This window comes from Dermacentor silvarum, chromosome 10, assembly GCF_013339745.2.
Source record: "Dermacentor silvarum isolate Dsil-2018 chromosome 10, BIME_Dsil_1.4, whole genome shotgun sequence".
NCBI classification, from domain to species: domain Eukaryota; kingdom Metazoa; phylum Arthropoda; class Arachnida; order Ixodida; family Ixodidae; genus Dermacentor; species Dermacentor silvarum.
Window position 1 is genome coordinate 56,361,736 of NC_051163.1, and position 22,586 is coordinate 56,384,321.

The following is a 22,586-nucleotide window of genomic DNA, read 5'->3' on the forward strand; positions in this document are numbered from 1 at the left end:
GTCAGCAATACTAAGCCGAAGGTAACACTTTCGTCAGGAATAAACAGGTTTTATTGTCTAATTAGCCCATAATTTATATTCACAGAGCAAAAGCCCTTGATCTGTGCGCGGACTCAAAACTCAGCTGGCGGTGAAGCGGTGAACCATCACCGATAGGAATAGCAGGGATATAGCAGGAATAGCAGGATATAGCAGGAATAGCAGGAATAGCAGGAATAGCAGGAATAGCAGGAATAGCCTCGTTTCTCAACCAGATTTTGTAGAGCAGATCGGCTCCTGCCTCAGAAGTTAATGACGGAAAATGCCGAAGTGCAGCTCTTTAAAAGCCCTTCATAATAGGGGGAGGGAAGTGTAGGGAGAGTTTCACTAGGGATGGTAACTTGTTTTCTTGTGTTCTTGTTGTTTCCTCTTTCCTTCCCTCCTTCCAACTTAAAATTCTATGTTTCTGTCTGCTTCTTTCCGAAGAGTAGGCAGGCGTTGGGCCCCTTCCGGTGGCAGTAGCCAGCCTGCTCCTAGCTTTCCCTTTCCTCTCTTAGAAGTGTACATGTTTTCAGACCGAATAGCAATAATAATAATAATAATAATAATAATAATAATAATAATAATAATAATAATAATAATAATAATAATAATAATAATAATAATAATAATAATAATAATAATGACCGACTGCGAAGACGAAGGAGGGCAGCATCCGTCGTTAATTTCTAAGAGAGCCGAACTGACTCCCAGAAACTTCGGGTATTAAGAAATCCACTATTGAAGTGGAGACGTTTGTTAATTATTACTTAATTATCCCAACCAGACAGGTAATTCAATAAAAAGAAAATGCATAGCTTCCAAAACTTGCCGGTCGCACACAGTCTCTACTCACCCTGGGAGGCCTGATGGACACGTCGAGTATCCTGAGCACGACGGTCTGTCCCGGCGACGCCTCCAGGACCCAGGAGCAGTTGGACAGCGCAGGGTAGAAGTGCGGGAAACCGGGAGAGGACAGGTAGCCCTCGGTCGGAGAGCGCACGTGGGCGCCGCACTTTTGCATCAGCGAACGTTCTGCACAGACAAGTTGGTGTTGCACGAGTTAGCGCGCAGCTCAGCTGACCAGGTTTTGCGGACCAGGCTATCGTCGGCGTTTTATCATGCTGCACAGCGTGGAACTGGACAAAGGCGTAGGCAAGTGCTATAGACAACGTCTCAGACAGACGTATCAGTGGTCAATAGTTCGATTTGGGTAGATATTCTGTAAGAGTCCACCTAGTGGACATGTCCATTTCATCTGCCGTTGAAGTTTTGATTGGCGGGGCTGGGCTGCGCTTTAACAGGAACCAGGTGCTACAGCCAATCAGCACTTCAGCGGCAGACTAAATGGACATGTCCATTTCGTCTGCTGTGGACTCGTACAGACTACCTCCCCTGAAGTGCATGTCATGTGAATCCGTGCGATGGGAGATGCGTTCGTCCTGCACTGTACATAAAATAAAATGATGATGATGATGATGATGATGATGAGGAGGAGGAGGAGGAGGTGGAGGAGGAGGAGGAGGAGGGTTTTCATGTGTAAAAGTAGAGCCGTTCTTTCGGTTTGGCTAGCGATTCCGGGATCTCGGATCATCTGCCGTCAGAGTGCGCTCAAAGTAACTTGCGCGGTACACGACGCAATCGCCAAGATGAACCTGCCGTACAACGAAGTACAAATTTTAAGAACTCTCTAATTTGCTCGACAACAAACACCACTCCTTTTAGTTAACGCACAAACGGTAAGATTAAGTGTTTTATCTTTACAAATTAGCCTATGCCGCGAAGTTATAGTATAAAACTAGAATATAAGTTTTTGCAGATAGACAAAGTAGTGAGAACGTTACAACCAACATAAATTCAAACGCCAAGTCGAAAATCACTGGAATGCGTTAACGCATTTACAAGTTGACCTGGGCCAGTATTTTGTTGCGATGCCTTTCCGGTAATAATGCCTTTTCGCGCTTTTCGCGCTTTGTCAGTGGTCGGAGCGACGGTCCGCTCGCGTTATCAACGGGATCAGCCGGCCGTGAGCGGTGGATGATAAGACTAGTGTAGAATAAGTCATAAGACATCGCTACAAAATCGCGGCCCTGAGCTCGTGCGATGCAAAGATTCTTTTCCATCGATTCTATTCGTTCTTTATCATCCATCGCAGCGAGCAGCCGATACCGGCGATAAATAATGCGTGGCGTCCTGCCAGCCAATGATGAAGGATCAGAAGAAGGGGAAAGGATGAAAATTGTTACGTAACGTGGCCGGCTTATCTGCAACCACGTTTTGACTGAGGCTCCTAAATGTACATTTGGGACTGTAGAATCACTTATAAGACGGCTACAGTGCGACTTCACATCGCACTCCCATGTGAGAACGCGCAGCACGCTTTCTGGTTAGGATTATTTCTGTTGGCGTTTCAATTTTGTGCTGATGGTACAATTTTTGAAAGCTGCGACCGTTCACTGCAGCTGAGAAAGTGGGCCAAACTTTGTTCACTGCAACCCTGCGCCCAGCCATAACGATAAGCATGTTATAACCATCAATTTTAGTTTTTCATTTTTTTTGGGGGGGGGGAGGGGGGGCGTATCGCGATCAACGAATTGCGCACTTGGATTATTATATGCGTGGTGTGTGAAAAGAAAATGAAAACGTTACACGTGGCGTGATCTGGCGTTGAGGAAGGAACTGGGGGTTAAGCTCGGGCGTCGTTTATAGTATCCGTCGGCAAGGGGAAAAAAATTATACAGAATTAGCACTCTGTTATTCCTCGACGCCGTTGGAGGCTTCCTGTTTGTCGCCCAAGTCTCATTAGGCGAGCTTGGGCAGCGCGAACGAGAGAGGACAGTAGAGGAGTTAGCTTTTTCCCTCCCTCGAGCCGGGCACGGCGAATGCCAGCGCGCCGGCATAATTCACGCAACTGTGAAAACTTGTTAGGACTGGCATCTGACCCCGGATTTTGTCGAAGGGTTAACAGTTACCAGTTGACCCCGTTCGGGTAGCGATTATACCGTGATTATTATACCTTGGTGGGACTGGAGTACTAATAGTGGGACTGATACACTAAAAAAAAAGAAAGCTTGCACCTCTAAGGGCTTATCTTGACACCAGGTAATAATCAATCATAATCTATCTTGCGTGCCGTTTTGCAGATCACGACAGGCATGCGCGTTATCAGCGTGCATGACGTAGCGTTCTGGATACGAAAGTAGCGAGCGCAGAGTTTTCCTGCATGGAAACAGCAAACAAGACAGGCGAATGGTATTGTTTGGGAACAGGCGTAACTTTTTTTTTAATTGTGCATATAGTAAGCGTGGCAGTGTGCCACTTTTTAGCCTGAACTTTTCTTTATGCGGACACTCCAAGTGACTTTTGCCGTCGGCGTCGCCGTGAGGTTCCATATATATTTAGGTACATGTATGCTATATGTCATGAAATGCGGTATATGCGGGTTACTATTGCCGCACCATTCTATCACTGAAGTTGTTCACACCTGGTCTTACATTCATGACAAAATCATTCCTCGTAATTTTGAGAATGACAGCCCACAAGCAAATATCATGAAACAAGAAACAGACAGCGCATGCCATTTATCTTAAGTCTTCTCAGACTTAGATATTAAAAGTGCGAAACAATGACAGAGCTTAAACATTAAAAATTATGTAATTTTATTGACGCGGCTGCGCACTACTACCTCCAGGATCGGCCCAGGAAAGAGTTCTGAAACATACCCGATAAGGAAAAGTGGCAGTAAAGTCGCTAAGAAAGACGTTGGCTTTAATCGATAAACATAAATGAAATTGTCCGATGGCAGGATTTAAACAGAGGACTGCCAGCATAACAGATCGTTTTTACTTCAGTTTATACTGGTACTACGGCTACGAGTCGTACACTTCGTTTAATATTCGAACATGCTGCTATCGCGTTCACTGCTTCGCGCTTATGGCGAAACTGTGATATTTTTTTTCTGAATAAAATAATTTGTATTCCAAAGCAATGTATTCCAGGAAAACTCTCTCCCTTTCTTGGAATACAGTACGTTGAACACGGATGTTTTCCAATTTTTCACAATACAGCCATACTAGCTAGACACTCACATGAAAATAGAAGAATTTTAATTGACGCAGCGACTATTGCAAGAGGCAGCTGTATCAGTAAACCTTCCATAGCGTTGACGGATAAAAAAATTTCTTACTAGAATCATTTGCACGTGGGGAGCCGCCTTAGGTTATGTTGGTTTTTTCCTGCGAATTTGTTTTGATTACTTGCACAAGTATGTGTGATTGTGAGCACGTGCGCGTGGTTATATATTCATGTTTCTTTGTAATAAATGCCAGTTGGAAGTCAGCGCGCATCCTCGTCACCTCTTTTAGTGTGTTTCGTGTCTGTTTTTGAGCTGGTCGTATCAATATGGAATGCGACCCATTTTACGATTGCAATTATACAACGAAGGATCGTGTTAGCGCAGCGATGATAGAGGGGGTGGGGGGGATCGCGAAATGAGATATCGTTCTAATCGGAATAGGAATGCGCGACACGAATTTAAAAAATCTGATTTCACTGGTATACTTTACTTTCAGTTAGTCCAGCCAACCCAACTTTCATCAAAACAGAGTTAGCAAGCATTGTCGAAACACTCCTTTCGCGTTTTGCCCAAAGATACCACAATTTAATATTGATAACAATAATAAGAAGAAAAACAGCGATTGCGCTCTCACTGCCCGAAAGAGCTGAAGGCTTGCAGCAAAGGCCAACTTCCAGGTGTAGATTGAAAGGGTTTGTTTCTGAGCTGATGCTTCCGCAAAGTTTATGTATGAGTGCAAAATGAAAACATGACGAGGGATCACGTAATTTCATTTCCGGGTATCCGCAGAGCGCAGGCGCTGCACGTTTTCCGACAGTTGGCGACACAGCTGCGCAGCTGGGCTACTAGACAGCAAATTGAAAAGAGGGCGGTGTCGGAGGGGGGAGAGAGGGGGAGAGAGGGGCGACAGGTTCACGTCGCCGAAGTTCGTGGCCCCTCACTCACAAAGTGCTCGCGGAAAATACAAACATGGCCAATCTGCGGCACCCTTGGCAGGATCGTATGCACGCAATTCACAGCGCCCGCTTTGTGTCATATTTGGTTCAGAATAATGTCGGAGGACTCCAACGCAATGAGCTTCTTATGCCTACGTTCGCATACGCAGCGGTGGGAGTGGCCAAGAGTGTTTTCGAGCCGATTTTGTAGCAGGAAAAAAATTACCGTTCGGTGCAGATTTTGTATCAGTCAAGAATGATGATTCTGAATGGTCATGGGCCGGACACTATTCAAGAGCATAAAAAATGGTTCCAGAGTACCAGAGAACATCATTTCAAATATTCTTGAGGAAAATAATCCGCGTACACTCGACCACTCACTAACAAATTTAAACCATCACGCGGCCGCGTTGAGTCCACCTGCACGGTCGAAGCAAAGAATACCGCCCGACCCCAAGCGGTATAAGGGAAGCGACAAAAAGGCGCAGAAGAATTTGCGGCAATTACAGTCATATGGTGCGCGGGATGGCTGTTCGAGAAATTTTATTTTAGGGCTAAAGTCATCTATTCAGTAAAATGGCCGTGCTACAAAGCCCCATGCCGTCTAGAGCCCATACAGATGAAATGCAACGCAGCAGCACAGCTAATAACGTGCAAGTGCCGTAAGTTTCAGTTTGCCGAGTGCGATGACAGAGCCACTGTGCCGAACGCTTGAAGTGCGCGTCGTCGGTTTAGGAACATCTCTAACACCAAGGTCAGGTAGTACAAATTCGGGACACGCCAACAACTCAAACTGGACCGAGCGCGCACAACTAGGCCTAACACAACTTCCTCCTAAACTATATACACGCACAACCCACGAATATTGCGCATAATTTCCTAATACGTGCGCGAGCGTGTACTAGGATTGGATTAACTCAGCGACTCTTTCGCTCATTGTGCTTTATGAATGACAGGAGACGCAACGGCACTCTTCGCATTGGGTGTTAAAGACCGCCACCTGGCGGTAGCCCCAACTCCGCTTCGCAGTGGCCTCTAAGAATGCGCGGCGTGGCTCGTCTTGAAGCAGCTTTGGGGCAGTTTCTCTCATTTGTGGCATGAATGTGGCATCTTCAACGGAATATGTATAGATTGGAGTAATTGTAACAGCATATGTTTCTATCTAGTGTAACTTCCAATGCAATGTTTGACATAGCTTTTGAATGAATGCTCGAATTCATGCAATGATTTGTTGCAACAGTGGCGCTGGCAATTCAGAGGATCCAGAGGACGATGGGGGGTGGGGGGAGAGCAGCCCGCACCTCCTTTCCCCCATGGACATGATGGCACTTCAGCGCTAACGGTATGGAGTTTGCCGTGAGACCCCGCCCCCCCTCTCTGTCCTGATCGATGAATGGTTTAAGGCCCCTGCCCTTGAGGCTGGCCTAAATGCGCCCCTGAACAGTGGTTCCTGATTCCGGCTGTACTGCGGACTATGCGTAGGTAGTTAATAAAGTGCTGTTCACCTCCTAATGCTGCAGCCAAAAATGGCGGCTAACGTCGCCGTATAACCGAACTCTCTCGCAGTGCTTCTCGCGGGGATGTTAAAGTGGAGAGGGAAAAAAAAATATCGGGCCCCAGAAGGCCCTGCTCAGAAGCGCGCCCACAGACGCGCACCCACAAAACCCAGAAGCGCGCCCACACAATGTGGAAATGCTGTAAGTGCTAAATACGCAGCTACGAGGAAGAACGATCATGATCTCCATCTCTAGACAAACCAAGACGTGTACAGCGCCGCCTACTAATCTGACTGATCGAACATTTAAGAACACTCCGGTCCCAAAGCCCCGCATCGAAGCCGGTTTACAGATTAGGCCTGTTTTACATAAATGATGAATGCGCACGTACGACGACCAGAATGTCTGCGGCGTTGCGAAAGGGGGCGCGCAATCTTGATAGCTGCGTATTGCCACGGCCGCTCATATTGCAATGGAGTAAGGCGCCGTAGAAGAAAACTATTAAAAATAATAATAAAGGAAGAAATGCGTGAACTGTATATCGTGAGTTGTGAAATTTCGCACTTTCTAACGGACAAGTGAGGAACTGTGACATTGGAGCAGTACCTCTTCTGTGCAACGATAAGAACTTCGACAACGCGCCTGAAGTCACGTGGCTTCTACACGCTGGAAAATATTCTCCTCGTTTGAAAAGCCCTTGTACGAACGGTAACTCCTTATTCGATAGCGCACAATTGGAAAGCGACAATTTCCCAACAGTGTTTCATGTGATAAATATTCGGCGGGCCCGAGTGATAAATACGAGAAAAAAAAGAGAAAAGGAATACAGGGGCTGAATTTACAAAGCCTTTCAATTTTTCGCAAATGTTCCTTACCATTGGCCAGTCACCTTGGCTAATAATATGCCCAGCATCCGGATTGGCTGTAATTTTCTCTTACGAACAATTCATTCTAACGTAAGAGTGTTGTGTGAATACGGTCCCACCAGCGGATTGATGCGCGATGCTTATGCTTTCTTTCTTGATTTGAGTCGTCGTGTACGGCAGCTCCACTATACCGGCCGCTGCACGCAATTCGTGGCCGGCGCGCAGAATACGGAGGCCCGTACAACACGCGTGGTCGATACCTGTACGCGCTCGGAAGCAACGAGCGTCTTAATCCGAGGTCGTATACATATATATAACGGTTCCACAACGTGCTACGAGCGCGCTCTGTGTGCGCACGGGATTTGGCCGTAAGGGCTCGGCTTTATGGCCGCTAGCGAGGGGCGCGCCACTGATTAACGGAGCGCGTTGATCCGTTCCAGACGAGGCCGTTCGAGGCAGACGACGAGGCTCATCGTCTGCTCTAATGAACGAAGCCTATCTGCGGTGCTGAAGGGCTCGCGTTATCCCGAAAGCAAACTCTACTAAAATAAGGTTTTCTTCCGTGTCTCGCACGCTTAACTTTCTTAATTTTCTTTTATTAACTTGGATGATATAAGCATCCGTTAGCGTACGGGAAAGCCCCGCCATCGCTGCTGCGTTGTGAGACATTGACGAGCGGCATTTTCTCAGATTCAAAGCCAAGATAATCTTGTACGTCACCGAGGTAAATGTTTGCTACGGAAAGGAGTTGCGTTGCAGAGGCATCCGGTTGGAGTTGAATTTTCTTTTAGGCGATAAAGCTTGCTATATGATGCCGATAACGAACAGGCAATCAAGACTTTTCATAACAGTGTACAGGTAACGACAGAGAAAGTTCTAAGCAAGCAACACCGGGAAACAAAATGTCTGATTTTTGTATCTTCGCGTCTTTCCAGCGTAAACAAAACCAACATTTCACGAATTTGATCCTAATGCTAGAAGAAAAGCAGCAGCTAAGCCGTTTATGGCTCAGTTATGCGGGATTTTATGGCGCACGAGCCACTGGGGCTATGCACGATGCGCCAGACACAATTAAACAAATTATCAAAGTCCTGAAACTACACAGTAGAATATGAGCGACACTTTAGTGAGTGGCTCTGGGTTCCTTTGGCAACCTGGGTTCTTTTTAACTTGCACCCGAAGCATGGTACACGAATGCTTTTGCATTCCGTCCACATCGAATTGCGACCGCCGTGGCAGAAAAGCGAACCCGGGACCTCGCACTCAGGAGCACAACGCCTTAGCCACTAAGTTACCGTGGCGGGTCACGCACAAGACGAACAATCATGCGATAACGAGAGAGAGAGAGAGAGAGAGAGAGAGAGAAGAAAGCGGAAAGGCAGGGAGGTTAACCAGATGGGAAGATCCGGTTTGCTACCCTACGCTGGGGAGAGAGGGGAGGGGGAGGTAAAGTGACAGCAAAGTATAGATAAAGAAAGTAAGAAGCACAGACACAATCACAACCAGGCCCGTTCCCATCATCTGGCAACACTACCGTCAGAAAGGCCGCATGCGGTAACGAATATTCTATGAAGGTCATGCATATAGGAGTTGGCCGCACGCTCTTCAAAAGCAATAATCTCGAATACACAAAAGTGTGTTTTCATGAGGATTAGAAAGGGGGACGAATGCATTTGTTTTCGATGAACCATTCCAGCGTATATCTTGCGTTCTGATACAAATTCTGGCCATGTCAGCTAAATTTGGCTGGTTGTCAACTGCTTCTGGCATTTCTCAAACACATTTCTTTTTTTTTTTCGATCTTCAGTGCAAAATTATACAAATGAGAGTTCGTTTTGTCCTTACGGTAACACAACGTGATTTCTACAAAACAATTATGGTTTTATTCACAATTTATATTCGTCGTAGTTTAATGCTGCAATTTACGAGTACAGCCAACGCGAGTAATGAGTCGCCGAAAAGGATAATCTATGTCTAATGTGTTCTTTTTAAGGATTACTTGAAAACACCCGATACATTGTGAGCACGATAGACGCTACGAACGTCCGGAGCGACGTTTGTCATGAACTGTCGTCAGAATATGCATCCGTAAGGAATTGTCTACCCATATGACATTTCGTCTTCTCGACATAAAACGTTGTGTCTGTACATTGAGGACAAGCGCTTCAGTCTCAGTTAATTAGTTTCAAGTGTAATACATTGCATGGGTAGAAATACATACAGAAAGAGACCTTTGAGTGAATTACAGTTATTGAACAAATTGTTCTAATAACTAATTAAGCTTTATTAGAGCGGTTGCTCAAATATAATAAAACAAAAAAAAAACACCGGCAGTAAACAGGGTCAGCAAAATGCGGAAAATTGTCAGAATACGCCAATTTTTTATAAGAATTATGAAACATGTAGGTGCAGCAATTGTTGAAAACGTGTTAAGCATGTAAAGACTTGATTGCAGGTGGTCGTTTTAAATTTCATGAATTAGAATCAAACTCCTTGCTTAGCACAATTTGCATTAACCATGGGAGTGAGATAAAATTTTATTGCTAGTCAGCGGATTAATGAGCTGGCGGCATCAGTGCAGGCCACCTCTTTCAGTGTACCTGATGATGTACGCTGCCAGGTACCATCAGAAAAAGATCACTATAACTGGAAAACTTAAAGTAATTACAGTGAGTTATCTCTGTCGTGTCTACGACGTGCAAAGCGTCAGAATCATGAATCAAACGGTAAGCGATATGAACGTACAAGTCATAACCAATGAGGTGAGTAAATGGTAAAATTTTAAGCTCTCTGTATTATAAAGAGCAATCTCCTTTATGAATTCATTTAACCTCTATACGCCATCAGGTATGCGTAAACTTATCTAATTATTCTTTAATTTATTTCTGTTTATTTTTCTAACACCTCCTAGATAACAGGCCTGTGCACGCTGCTTTATGACGTCATGCTATCTGAACCAAAATTACCACTGTCAAGTCCGGCGTGAGGACAGCGGTGACATCAAAATCACCGCGGCTTACTCGGGAGCGTCCCCATTAGATTACATGGCAGTCGGGCAAGGTAGGATGACGTCATGGATCGAAGTGCACAGGCCTTGTGCTATCTAGGCGGCATTGATAGAACGCACTGTGAGTGATGATTAGCCCAACTTGACGTTGGATACGTTGTGACGCACGATAGTCGTGAATGTCACGTGAGAGGTCACGTGGTATACGTGGGAACCTACCGTTCAAGCAGCGGTACCGAACCAGCAGCGAGCCCTCGCCTCGGCAACGCCGCTCGGCCTGGTCCCGGCTCAGGCTGAACAGGCAGTGTACCTCGCCCGAACACCTGCGCAAAGAGAGGGAGACACAACGTTTGGAAGTGCTGAATGATCAGCTTCTTTCGAAGGAACAGTTATCGGGAGTTACTGAGATAAACGGAGGAGACACGGATGACAGCCGAATGAAATTCGGGCCCTGGCGACGTCCTTTGGTGCATAGCCTTTAGTCGAAGATAGATAGATAGATAGATAGATAGATAGATAGATAGATAGATAGATAGATAGATAGATAGATAGATAGATAGATAGATAGATAGATAGATAGATAGATAGATAGATAGATAGATAGATAGATAGATAGATAGATAGATAGATAGATAGATAGATAGATAGATAGATAGATAGATAGATAGATAGATAGATAGATAGATAGATAGATAGATGTAGTAGTATACTGCATATAGTAGTGCCCTTTGTAAACGAACACAAAACAAACTGCGCGCATTGGATCTTGGATGGTTATTATGGTTAACTTTCTGACTTGCGGGGATTCTTTTTTTCTGCCAAACAAGCGTGATTATTATGCCTACGAGGGCCGGCAGGAAAGCTTGATGAAGTGCCCTTAACAACTGTAGAAAATAGAGAAAAAAGTCTGGAGAATAACAAGCAAACTAGTGAATTCAGCGAAAGCGTTGCTTCCACCGCGAGCCCTGGCCAATCCCACCTTCGTGGGTACGTGCGAAATTTCACAGGCAACAACAACAACAACAACGGACCGAGCCACTTCTCATCGACAGGGGTATAACCCGTTCGGAGAGGGTGCATCGCTGGCGGGGGAGGGTGGTATAATGTGGCATCTCACACTGAGAGCGCCGTTGTTCGGTGCCGTCGCAGGTGATTCATAAACAACGGTGATTTAAGAGTTCGTTCCACCCGGCAGCTCTTTAAAAGAAACGCGTGACCGCCACACCCCTTTGCACTGCGCCTATAGCTCGCCGGCTCGGCTGGATATATATATCTATAGCGCTGCGGCGGCGAACGGTTCGATTACACGCCAGCTATGCGCGGCATGCCTATAGGCCGTTGCGAGTGCTTGCTCTTCGTTGTTGGGCATACACGAACGATCATTAAGCGCGGTAATAAGCCCGGTAATGAGAAGAGCTATCGACATCAGCGTTAAGGATACCGAGGGAGTGAACGCGAGTAAAAAAAATGGATGTCAAACGTAGATAGGTTACGGTGCAGCCTTGCCAGCATAAAAGACCGAAGCGTTAACTTTATGTGCCGCTATCTTGGGCTGTTAACGCTGCTGGTTTCTGTCTTTAACAACGAAGTGCACGTTACTGCAGTCGATTCGCAAGCATGAAAATACTTCTATAAATGTGTTCAGCATTTCATGACCATGTTACGTGACTTCACTGCTCATAAAATTTAGATATTGTTTGTGTAACAGCATATAGATGGCGGCGCCCATGAATCGAGTATAAAATCGTCAGGCTAGTTGGTTCATGTTATATAAAAAAAGTGCGGCAGAACCTGCGCACCTTGTGGAAATCTACATACAGCGAAACTTTATTTAAATGCGTAAAGAGTGCTGAAAGCTGTGTTAGTTTCTGTATTATTGCAACGTCAGTGCGAGGTAGTACCGAAGGCCCTAGCCCAAATGTAAAAAATTCAACTCCTTTGGATCTGCTTGGGAGGTCACTGACTCACTGGCTCACTCACTCACTCACTCACTGAGTGAGTGAGTGAGTGAGTGAGTGAGTGAGTGAGTGAGTGAGTGAGTGAGTGAGTGAGTGAGTGAGTGAGTGAGTGAGTGAGTGAGTGAGTGAGTGAGTGAGTGAGTGAGTGAGTGAGTGAGTGAGTGAGTGAGTGAGTGAGTGAGTGAGCGAGCGAGCGAGCGTTTGACTAACTGATGGGCTGAGCAATTTGAGCGCATTCATTAGGGATACCTTCATTCGAAGCTGTCTTAATTATTGGAACATCATTAGGAGCCAGTCTCATTAAGAAAGCGTCATTAGACACGTTCATTAGAAGTCGAGAAGAAATGCAACCCAAAACGACCACGGACGAATAAAACCTTCGCACTTGCTCCAATCACTGAAACTGGCCCGCTTTGATGCTGCCTAGGCTCCGAGGGCTTGCACAGGCGATAAAATGGTCGCTGCGCTGTCTCGGCAACGGTATAACGTTTTCTTCACCCGTTATTCCCACTGTTTCCGCACGTATATGTATGCAGCAAATTGCCCGCCTCAACGTTGACCTTCGTCGTGAAGGGGAGACCGGTGCTGGTATAACCACAATGTCTCACGACCGCTTCAGCTTTGGCTGCAGCTGGGTCCTGCTTATTTTGAAACAGACCTCCTGTTCATTCATCCACGTTGTATCCTTATGACGCGAAGACAAAACGACGGAAGTTTCTCAAAGGCAGCTGGGAGTCCGTTGATGACAGCGTGTCCGGGACGGTCTCTTAGCTCTGCCAGCGGCATCAGCGCTCAAGTCCTCCAAAGGCCGCAACCTGGTGTTCAGGTCTCGCGCGTCGTCCCACGAGATGTGCTTTTATAGCGCCGACATCCCGGTCCCCTTCATCGCGCGAGGCGTGGTTTCGCCTGCGAAGCGGAACGCTTGGGAAAGCCTGCCATCAAAGATGGCCGCAGCGACGGTGTATACTTGACAACGCTGGCTTCCTCGCGCAGTGGAGGGTTGGATGTGGCCGAGTTCATGCTGGCGCGTGCCCGTTTTTCCGTAGTCGTGCGTAAAGCGACGTCCCCGTCTCCCGTGCGTTGTGCTTAGCTAACACCGAGGCAGCCTGCCAGCCTGTGAACCCCCTCTCTTTGCAGGTGGTCCATCACTCACCCACACCTACCTACCTATCCACCGCTCCTTATGTCGCTGCACGTAATAAACGTGTGTCGCTCGTTCACTATGTGATCTCGCGGGGTTTGTTGAGGGGTTTGAGGATGGAGGGGGGGAGGGTAGAATGGGGAGGAGGAGGGAAGTAGTAGAAGGGGTGGGGTCTGAGTGTGTCGTGCGCGCTGCCTCGTCGTGTCCGTTGGCTCACGAAAATGGAGCTATTTCGCCCCACTTGAGACTGGCGCGAAAATAACAGAGTAAGGACGAAACGAAAAAGTCGAAAACGAATGTGAGGGCGCCAACGTTGTCGCGACGTGTGTTCCCGGAAAGAGGCGGAAATGTAGTATACGGTCCCCTTTGCTCTACGAAAAAAAAATGGAGAAGGAAGCTGACGGAGGTGCCTGGCCAGCTTATACGGCACGACGGGAGGTGTGACGCCGCCCGTTGCAAAACGACACCGCGGAAAAAACGCTTCCCAAGGGAGAGCGGAACGGTCGTCGCCGCGGTGAGTCGGCGATCCGGAAGCAGGGGGAGACCGGAAGGCGTCGAGGCTTCAAGAGGAAGTGGGCCATTTGTACTGTTTTCGTTTTGCTATGCGACCGCGAAACGCAAACAGTAAACAAGTCGAGCATTTCTTCCTGCACGCGCCCAGACGCTTCTGTGTGTCACGGTCGGCTGAGAAAAGCGCCCAACTCCCGCGCAGTTACATCCTGTCGGTTTTTTCTTGCCACCGACGGCGTCGATACTTGAATAGACCGTACTATGAATGAATGAATGAATGAATGAATGAATGAATGAATGAATGAATGAATGAATGAATGAATGAATGAATGAACGAACGAACAAAATAAAGAGAGAATGACAATAAGTGAATGAATGAGCGAGAAAAAGAACGAACGAATGAAGGAAGGAATGAACGAGAAATTAATTAATTAATTAATTAATTGACGCTTGGTGCTTTAGATAACGCCTATTCTGCAGAACAAACTCAATGCGACATTGAAGTACTAAATCAGCTTCGAAAGACAAGTATTCTTTCCAAACTGTTTTCCTTCATTCCGAGCTTTACTGAAACCTTCTGTATGGCATTCCATTATTTCCGAATATTTCCCACATAATTCTTACAGAATCTATATGGATTTCATATAAATTCTGTGTAATTTCGACAAGAATCGTACGGGAAACATAGATAATTATTGCGATGCACACGGAACGTTTCATATCGCTGTGAGAGGTTGCTTACTATAAGAGATCGAAAATGAAGGCCGGGCGTTTCTCGTCAATTTCGCGCCGAAGCCTCAGCGCCGGCACGTCAGCGTGACGTCACTGATCTCAAATTATTTTCTCGTACTTGAGTTGTCGGGTCGCAGTATATAATGTTCTCGAAAGTTTCTATGTGCAGTCTTTGGCTCCTATACAATATTATCTATATAGACCATCTTAACCGATAAAGAAGATTAACTGGTCCCGAGCAGACGTCGTCAAACTCTATGACGTCATGGCGAGCTAATGCGGAAACTTCACGGCGGCGTCGCCACCAGTCTCGCTTTTGCGTGATTTCCGGCTTACCAAGCCTCATTTGTAGTGTATTGTATTCAATTGTATTGTATGAGGGTAATTCACTCGTATACAACTAAACCTAATTATCTCTATAGCGCATGCTTCTCGAATGGCGCGGCCTGATTCTATCCAGACTGAGGTGCTACCGATTGTATGTACGTTCCTCAACGCGTTGCGGGCAGCTTAAAGCATGAGTGCGTTTGAATTGAAGTCAGTGGAATCCGTGAAAGGTGCGAGACTACAGACAATTATGAGGGTGCACCACGGCTCATCAGAATGTACTTAAACAACGCTGAAAGGCGGCTATAGTGTATTGTGTATTGTGAACAGCGTGGCTCTGTTGGACTGGTTGGTACACCTTGGTAAAGAGCAAGGCCCATATTCACAAAAAAACATTTACTCCAGCGTTGTTCCTAAGAGAAATTATCACCCAATCAGGACGCTGGACACACTATTAGCGAAACGCAGCAGGTCAATGGCACTTACGCGCTTACGAACGAGGAACTTTGCGAATTTGGGCCCAGGGGTGGAATCATGGAGGAAGAAAAATATAGGAGGGAGCATTGCGTCGCGCAGCCAGCCTTGGCAAGGGAAAGCTTCGTGTAACCAGCAGTTGTGGCCCAACACGTGACCTCTTGCGTCGAGATCACGGAGAATCGATATTTGCCAAGACGTGTGGTTGCCGGTAGTTTTTATTCCGTGCCCCCTCGGAGGGCAGCTGCTCACATGCAGGAAAAAAAAACAAGATTTTTCCTTGCTTTGTTTTTTTTTCCTTGTTTTCGGTTTTGTTTATTTCAAGAGTTTCAAATGGTTTCGAATGTGTATTGAAAAATAAAAATCAACCGAGAGTACTAAAACCTACCGCGCACTCTGATGTGTCCTCCGTGCTCTGACGTTTTCATCACGTGTTGGGCCACCACCGGCGGCGACAATCGCGTTGCGGTATGCTCCCTCCTATATTTTCCTTCCTCCAAGGGTGGAATTCACAAAGGTTTACATTCGTAAGAGCTGTTTGCCTTTGGCGAGCCACCTTCGTTGCTAATCATCAGAATCAGATTGCAAGCATCAGGGTTGGCTGCAATTTGCCCTTACGAACAATTCTAGCATATGAGACTTTTGTGAATACGGGGCCCGAATTTCTAACAGGACACGGAAGCAACACCAAGAACAAAGCGCTGACTAACTAAGGCACTGAACAGCCGTCCCATTATCAGATGACGTGAAATGTTACGAAGTAATCAATGAGTGGTGATTCAATCTGTGTCCTCTTTCCGGCTAGCCTTGAGAGAGAAAAAGATAAGAGTACGTTTAATGATAACGATAAGAAAGGAATAGAGGTCGGCCTGAGGCACAATTATCTAGTCAGCTAACCTGCGCTGGGAAGAGGACAAGAGGGAAGTAAATTAAGGGGCACATGATGGGTCAAATCCTCTGCTACAACATAGTCATTTGATAGCTTTAAACTTTCTTTGCCTCTACCCCCCAGGTGTCGCGCGTAGGTGGCGTGTGTGTCATTCGCAGTATGTAGTGTAGCACGGAATTTTCGGTATTAGTAGGTTAACAAAAAAGATCGAGAACAAGTTCAGGACCGCGCGAAGAGGGATGGAACGAAAACATGTTATGCCTAACGTCAACAGACAGGAAGGGGGCGCTGTGAATCAAAGTAGACGGGGATAGCCGATATTCCAATTGGCATTAAGAGGAACAAATGGAGCTGGGCTGACCTTAATGTGCGTTGGGCAGGTAATTGGTGCACCATTAGTTACAGAATGGGTTCCAAGGGAAGGGGAGTGCAGTCGAGGACGGCAGAAAACTAGGTGGGATGAAGTTAGGAAATTTACAGGCGCAAGTTGGAATCAGCTAGCGCAAGACAGGGGTAATCAGAGATCGCAGGGAGAGGCCTTCGTCCTGCAGTGGACAGAAAAATAGGTTGAAGAAGAAGATGATGATGATGATGTACCTACATATAGTATATTACGCGCACGCGCACACTAACCTGCTATTTAGCGCAAGGCGTAGGTCCTGCTGGCACGGGCTCGCAGCAGTGGCTACGGATGTGGCCGTGGCTCCGTCTTCGGTAGTCTCGATGACCGGTCCGCAGCCAGGTCTCGGCGGTGGCGCGTCCGGCGGCGGTTCGCTGGCGTACATAGCGTCGTGGATCGCCACCAGCTCTCCCTCGTCGCATCGGAGCCGCATCTCGTAGCGGCTGCACACGTGCTTCGCCAACAGTACCGCTTCTGTTTCCGGCTGCGTGGTTACGGCCACTCTTCCTTGTCCCGCTACGACTGCCGCTGCTGCTGTCATTACTGCTCCTGCGCATAATGATGCAAAAAAAATGAATTAATGAGAAAACGTTGGAAAGAGACTCGATCTCTATAGTCGGGTACAACTTAAGAAGGCAGGAAAGTCCCCACCCAGATGACCGAAACGCGGCAGCCGATTGCCTCCGCGATTAAAGAAATAGTCCCAATAGTCCCGCTGATGCGACTCAGCCCACTTCGAAGCGCGGGATGCCATGTTCTCCGTCGGCGGTGTCACCAGCCGTCCAGCTCATGACATCAGGCTAGAGTGCGCGCCCATTGGTGGAGGCTCGTGTGCATCCGCCTTTGAGGGGCGAATGCCGCTGCCTTGACGTCACACCTTGCGTGGGGGGGGGGGGGGGGGGAGAAGGAGGAGCGTCAGACTGATAAGATCTTTTGGCCTGCACTACCTTCAGGATCGGCCCACGAAAGAGGCTAGAAACACACCTATTCGACACGGAAAAGTGAGGGGTAACTCGCTAAGAAAGACATGTCTTTAAAAAAAATGAACAGGACAACGTCATTGCTTTACTAATGCTTGAGAAGCTACGAGGTTTATGGAAAGCACGTTTGCGACGTTCAAACGAAATTGTTTCATAGAACAGAAGATCTATTCCTTGTGGCTCCACGTATAATGTTACCGGTAACGAAGCACACGATTTTTCACGGCGACCATACCAGTGGCGCAAAACGCTAAAGTTCGGTTTAGTCCAATACGCTATGTATGCGGTGTTAAGAAAAACAACATTCCACAGACGATTATTATCGAGCAACAGTTGAATAGTCTAATGCTGCGTTAAGAAAACTGTTGCAAAAATCATCAAAGATGTATAACATTTTAGCGCCAACAGACAAGGACAAAGAGAGCCGTAGGCACCATTACGCGTGATGTATATATACGTCTCTCCTTTATCCTTAATTGTTTGCTGCCGCTAAAATTTTATGCTAGTTCAGATACCAATACGTCGAACACGTAGCAGTTAATCCTTGCTGACACGTAGCAAGGATGATTTCCAGGTAAGCGAATAGGCTATGCGGCCCTCAGAAATCAAATGGACGCACTAGCAATACTTCTTAAGTGGAGGCGACAACGGCGTTTGATGATGGCGGAACAAATTATCGCTCGACATCTTGGGACACCATGGTGTCGCTCAAACAAGGCAATGACACGAGAAGAGCACGCGAACACACGCGTATACACGGCTATATACGCGGACAAAGATACAGTCTCACGTCTGCGTCTTCTTTGCGACACACTTAATATTCCAAGATGGCGCACAAGCCAGCCCGCGTTGCAACACTAATCGCCGACATGTTTTGGTAGACAGCACGACATCGTGACGACAACGGCAGAAGAATGAGAAGACGACATGACGACAAAGGAATTACGACAGCGTGACCACGACGGAATGATGACAGGGACGACAGCGTGTCGAACGATGGCATGCATGGCAGCCTGCTGCACGCGTCCGCTTCCTTCTCCGCTCGCTTACTCCACAGAGTCCACATACGCCTCCGACCATTCGCTTTAAAATCACGCATATACCATATATTGTGGGAGTATAGGTCTAACCGAAGCTGTGTGCATGGTGAGCCGGCGAGAAGAAACAGTACATCTCGACAAGAGACGCGCAGCGGAGTTCGGTGGCGAACGCGCCCTGCGACCGCCAGCGCAGGCGGCGGAAAAATAAAGACACTGGATTACTGAGACCAGTCACTTTCCGGAGAAGCGCGACGAAGCGCCACCACTCGGACCACAGCATCTACAACTTCAGGCGCTCCAAAGTTCTCGCGCGACACCGCTTGAGCGTCTAAAGGGGCTACATATAGGTGTGTTCCAATTCTGGACCCTGGTGACGCCACTGCAATTAAGTGCGCCCTTTCTTTCGTAACCTTCGTGACGTTTCGCGTGACTGTTCCAGGACTTGTGACGTATATGTATTTAAGGGAAATTTGCAGGCTTGAGACGATGTCAAGTGGCACAAATCAGGGGTAATTGGAGTTTGATGGCAGCGTCCTTCCTGCGTACTGCATGTGGATACAAATATGATGATGATCGAGGATGATTATCGACGATGATTATGTAAGGAAAACAGGAAGATATCTGGAACTAAAGAAAGGCGGCGAGGTCGGCCGTAATGTATAACGTACCATCCGCTGCATTTCATCGTCAGAAAACTGGACAAACGCAGAAGAGAGAGATGATGTCTTTAATGAAATGCTGGAGATGTTTGCATACTTGATGGCCCGAGATGCTGTTGTTGGGTGAAAAATGCGATTTGCGCAGTCGTCGCGTAGACACACAAACACCATAAACGGACAATTGGAGGAGCAACACCCATTCCGAATTTAGAATGGTGCAACGTAAGTAGATTTGTGCTCTCTGTTATTAAATAATTTCGTCGTCGCGGGCGGGTATTCCATCACTGTACTGCACCATCACTCGTTGACGAATTTCGAGACGTTTTGTCACCCCGTTGGTCAGAAACCGTCATGCTGCATCCATGGCGTGATGCCAGTGATGACGGGTGCAGTAGCATCACACCAGGATTCCATGCATGATGCCATTGATGCTGCTACCGAGTTTTTTCGGGCACCTCCATACCGCGTGTGTTCATGCCGAGCAGGTGCTTGGATTCGAGACGCCCAACACAGCGAAGTTTAGTTAGAGACTGTCGCGTGCCGATACCTTTCCTAAAGGCTCCTGACAATGTCATGAACCTTTAGAATGCTTATGGGTGCATACACCGTTCTTGAAGTTTGAAAGTTTGAAACCACTTCCGAAACCACTCTCGAAGTCATTCTTCAATCTACTCATGAACATCATCTGTAGGTAGTATGTGCTATCGACGAAAAAAGTTTACGGACCAAGGGATCTGACAAAAAGCTGAATATCTCCGCAGCCTCAAAACGCAGCCTGGTATTCCCATATACAGCCTCTACTGGTATATGCGAACAACATTGTGATGTACGGTTTTACTGGCGAGTTTTAAAGGCTGCTCGGATATCTAGCGGTTTCGAAGATCCCGTGGTCCGTAATTTTTTTTTTTTTTTTTTTTTTTTTGCTGATAGTACATCCACGCTCCAGCGACCGTTGCCCCGAGTTGAAGCAGCTCTCGAAGGTCATGTTTTTACAGGCTGCACACGCCGGAAGTGATTGCGAAGCCAAAAACACGTCATAACCGCCATATTGTAAACATCGTCTATTCTCCGCAGAATACAATTCCACCTTGCAGAAGGCGTTCACTCATTGGTGAGACTGAATCTCCCGTCTCCATCGCCACCTCCTCACGACTCGTGAAGAAGAAGAAGTACTTCCGGAAGGTGTCGCCGCTGTCATCATCTCGCCTTTGACAGACGCGTTCGGCCGGCTCGACAATAATGGCGACCCGTCTTACGTGCGGCCCCGCCCTGCTCAGTCAAATGAAGGAGTGTCTCGCTTCCTCCTTCATACAGACACACACATACACGCCCCTTTCGCTCAGTTGTACGGCTGGGTCACCTGCTATACGAAGAGTACAGTCGCACGAATCATCCAGACAGACTCCGTGTCACGTCGTGCATTCTATGCGTAAAGCATACATGGGCGTTGCATAGGGGCGAGGTCCGTGGAAGGACATTTGAATGCTTCGTCGAGGAAACGGGATTACTCGCTGCCGCCGCCGACGTCAAGGCGCGACGCGGACAGATCTGACAGGCGTTTCGACGTGGTCATCGCTGCGTGGAATAGCGTCGTAGCGCGTTTCCGAGTTGGGAAGAACGTAGGGGAACAAAAGAAGTAGAAGAGGAAAAAGACTGCGGCATTAGCGCATATGTGCGTAGCCTATGTAACACGCGTCGCCAATCGGTCTTCTCCGCCGATCCCCGTCGAGTCGCGTCTCCGCGTTTCCTTAATTCGTTTTCGATTGCGAGCGAACACAACTCGATACGACGCGAACTCGATTTATCACGGTCTATGCTACGGCACTGATACCCATGCAGGCAGCAGAGAGGAATGGGCCCCCCAGAGGGAGGAAAAATAAAAGATAAGAACCACGTGGCAATTGAAGCTCAAGTCCGTATTATGCGGTGCAATCCTTTCCTCGAAAACTCGTGTCTGCTTTTCCCTCCCTCCCCAATGGATCCCAGCCCGCGCGCTCCTATCCGACCGTGTATTTCCGGGTCTTCCAAGTGTGGCAAACCGCGAAAGTATCAGCGCTTGCTGCATTTACGACGCAGAACATGCCGGATCCGATCCCCTTTCCCCCGGCCTCCATTGTAGAGCCTAATGCCGTGTATTTGCGCTCTCTCTTTCTCTCTCCCTCGTGAGTACCGTGCAGAACTGCAGAAGTTGCAGCTGGTGTCAGCTGGCCTTCTTTGAAAATAGGATTTAGTAAGGCAATAGAACGTCCATAGATATTTCTCACGTATTATGCCATGGTGTTTCTAACTGTGTGTACGGTCGTTGCCTGTCAAACGTGAATCGTCCATAGGCTGCCACATAGCGTTATTGACTTACGAACTTCCCACTCTTAAGTTGGGTCATACGGTGTGACTATAAAGGTATGTGCAGCTACAAGGAAACAAATACATATATCACGATAGAAACTGTTCTAGGAGATGCCCATGGGCAGCGTATTCAAAAGGGTGTCTGAGCTATAGTCGGTTCATTCTTCGAGGTTTGTAGCAGCAGAAAAGTGTAGAACACGGACACAGAAAGGCACGAACAGACGTGGACGCAGCTGCACTGTGACAGTGCAGCAACGTCCACGTCTGTTCGTAGCTTTCAATGTCTGTGTTCTACAATTTTTCTGCTGCTGCAAACATCGAACAGCCTATTCACTTAACTAATCAATTCTTGTAAGGGCAGATGGTGAGTTCACGTGTTACTATTGACGATTTCGTGACAAGCCACTCGCGCTGCTCAAGCCACGATATAGCAAGGAACGCGAGAGACACGACGTCGGCCCTCTGCGGTCAGTCCACTGGACTGAAGGATTCGCCCCTAAATCCGACCAGTGATTAAGGCTTATGAGAACTTCGCACCTTTTACACCGCTGCACGGTTCTCTGTCAGACAGGTTTCGAGAGCGTCTCTAAGCCCAGAGCTCCGTCTCCCGCTTGTGTGCTTACGTCTATAAGGTCGCGCAGCAGGCAGGCGCGTGGCCCGCACCAAGCGCGCGCGCCTGTTCCAAAAGCTTTCTCTGCACCGACGGAACAGAGCAGCGGGGATGCAGGCAACG

The 22,586-nt window shown here is 47.4% G+C and overlaps 1 protein-coding gene across 2 annotated transcripts in view; it reads right to left on the bottom strand.

Moving 5' to 3' along the window:
* The window catches only part of LOC119431386 (uncharacterized), a 92,091-nt gene that overhangs the window by 24,722 nt on the left and 44,783 nt on the right, over positions 1-22,586 (bottom strand). For both annotated transcript variants that reach the window (XM_049657201.1, XM_037698870.2), the window contains 3 exons: positions 17,062-17,377; positions 10,617-10,720; positions 875-1,053 (listed from right to left, as the gene is read on the bottom strand). In XM_049657201.1, the coding sequence (XP_049513158.1) occupies positions 875-1,053; positions 10,617-10,720; positions 17,062-17,369 (591 nt within the window). In that variant the 5' untranslated portion in view covers positions 17,370-17,377. The remainder of the gene's footprint in view (positions 1-874; positions 1,054-10,616; positions 10,721-17,061; positions 17,378-22,586) is intronic.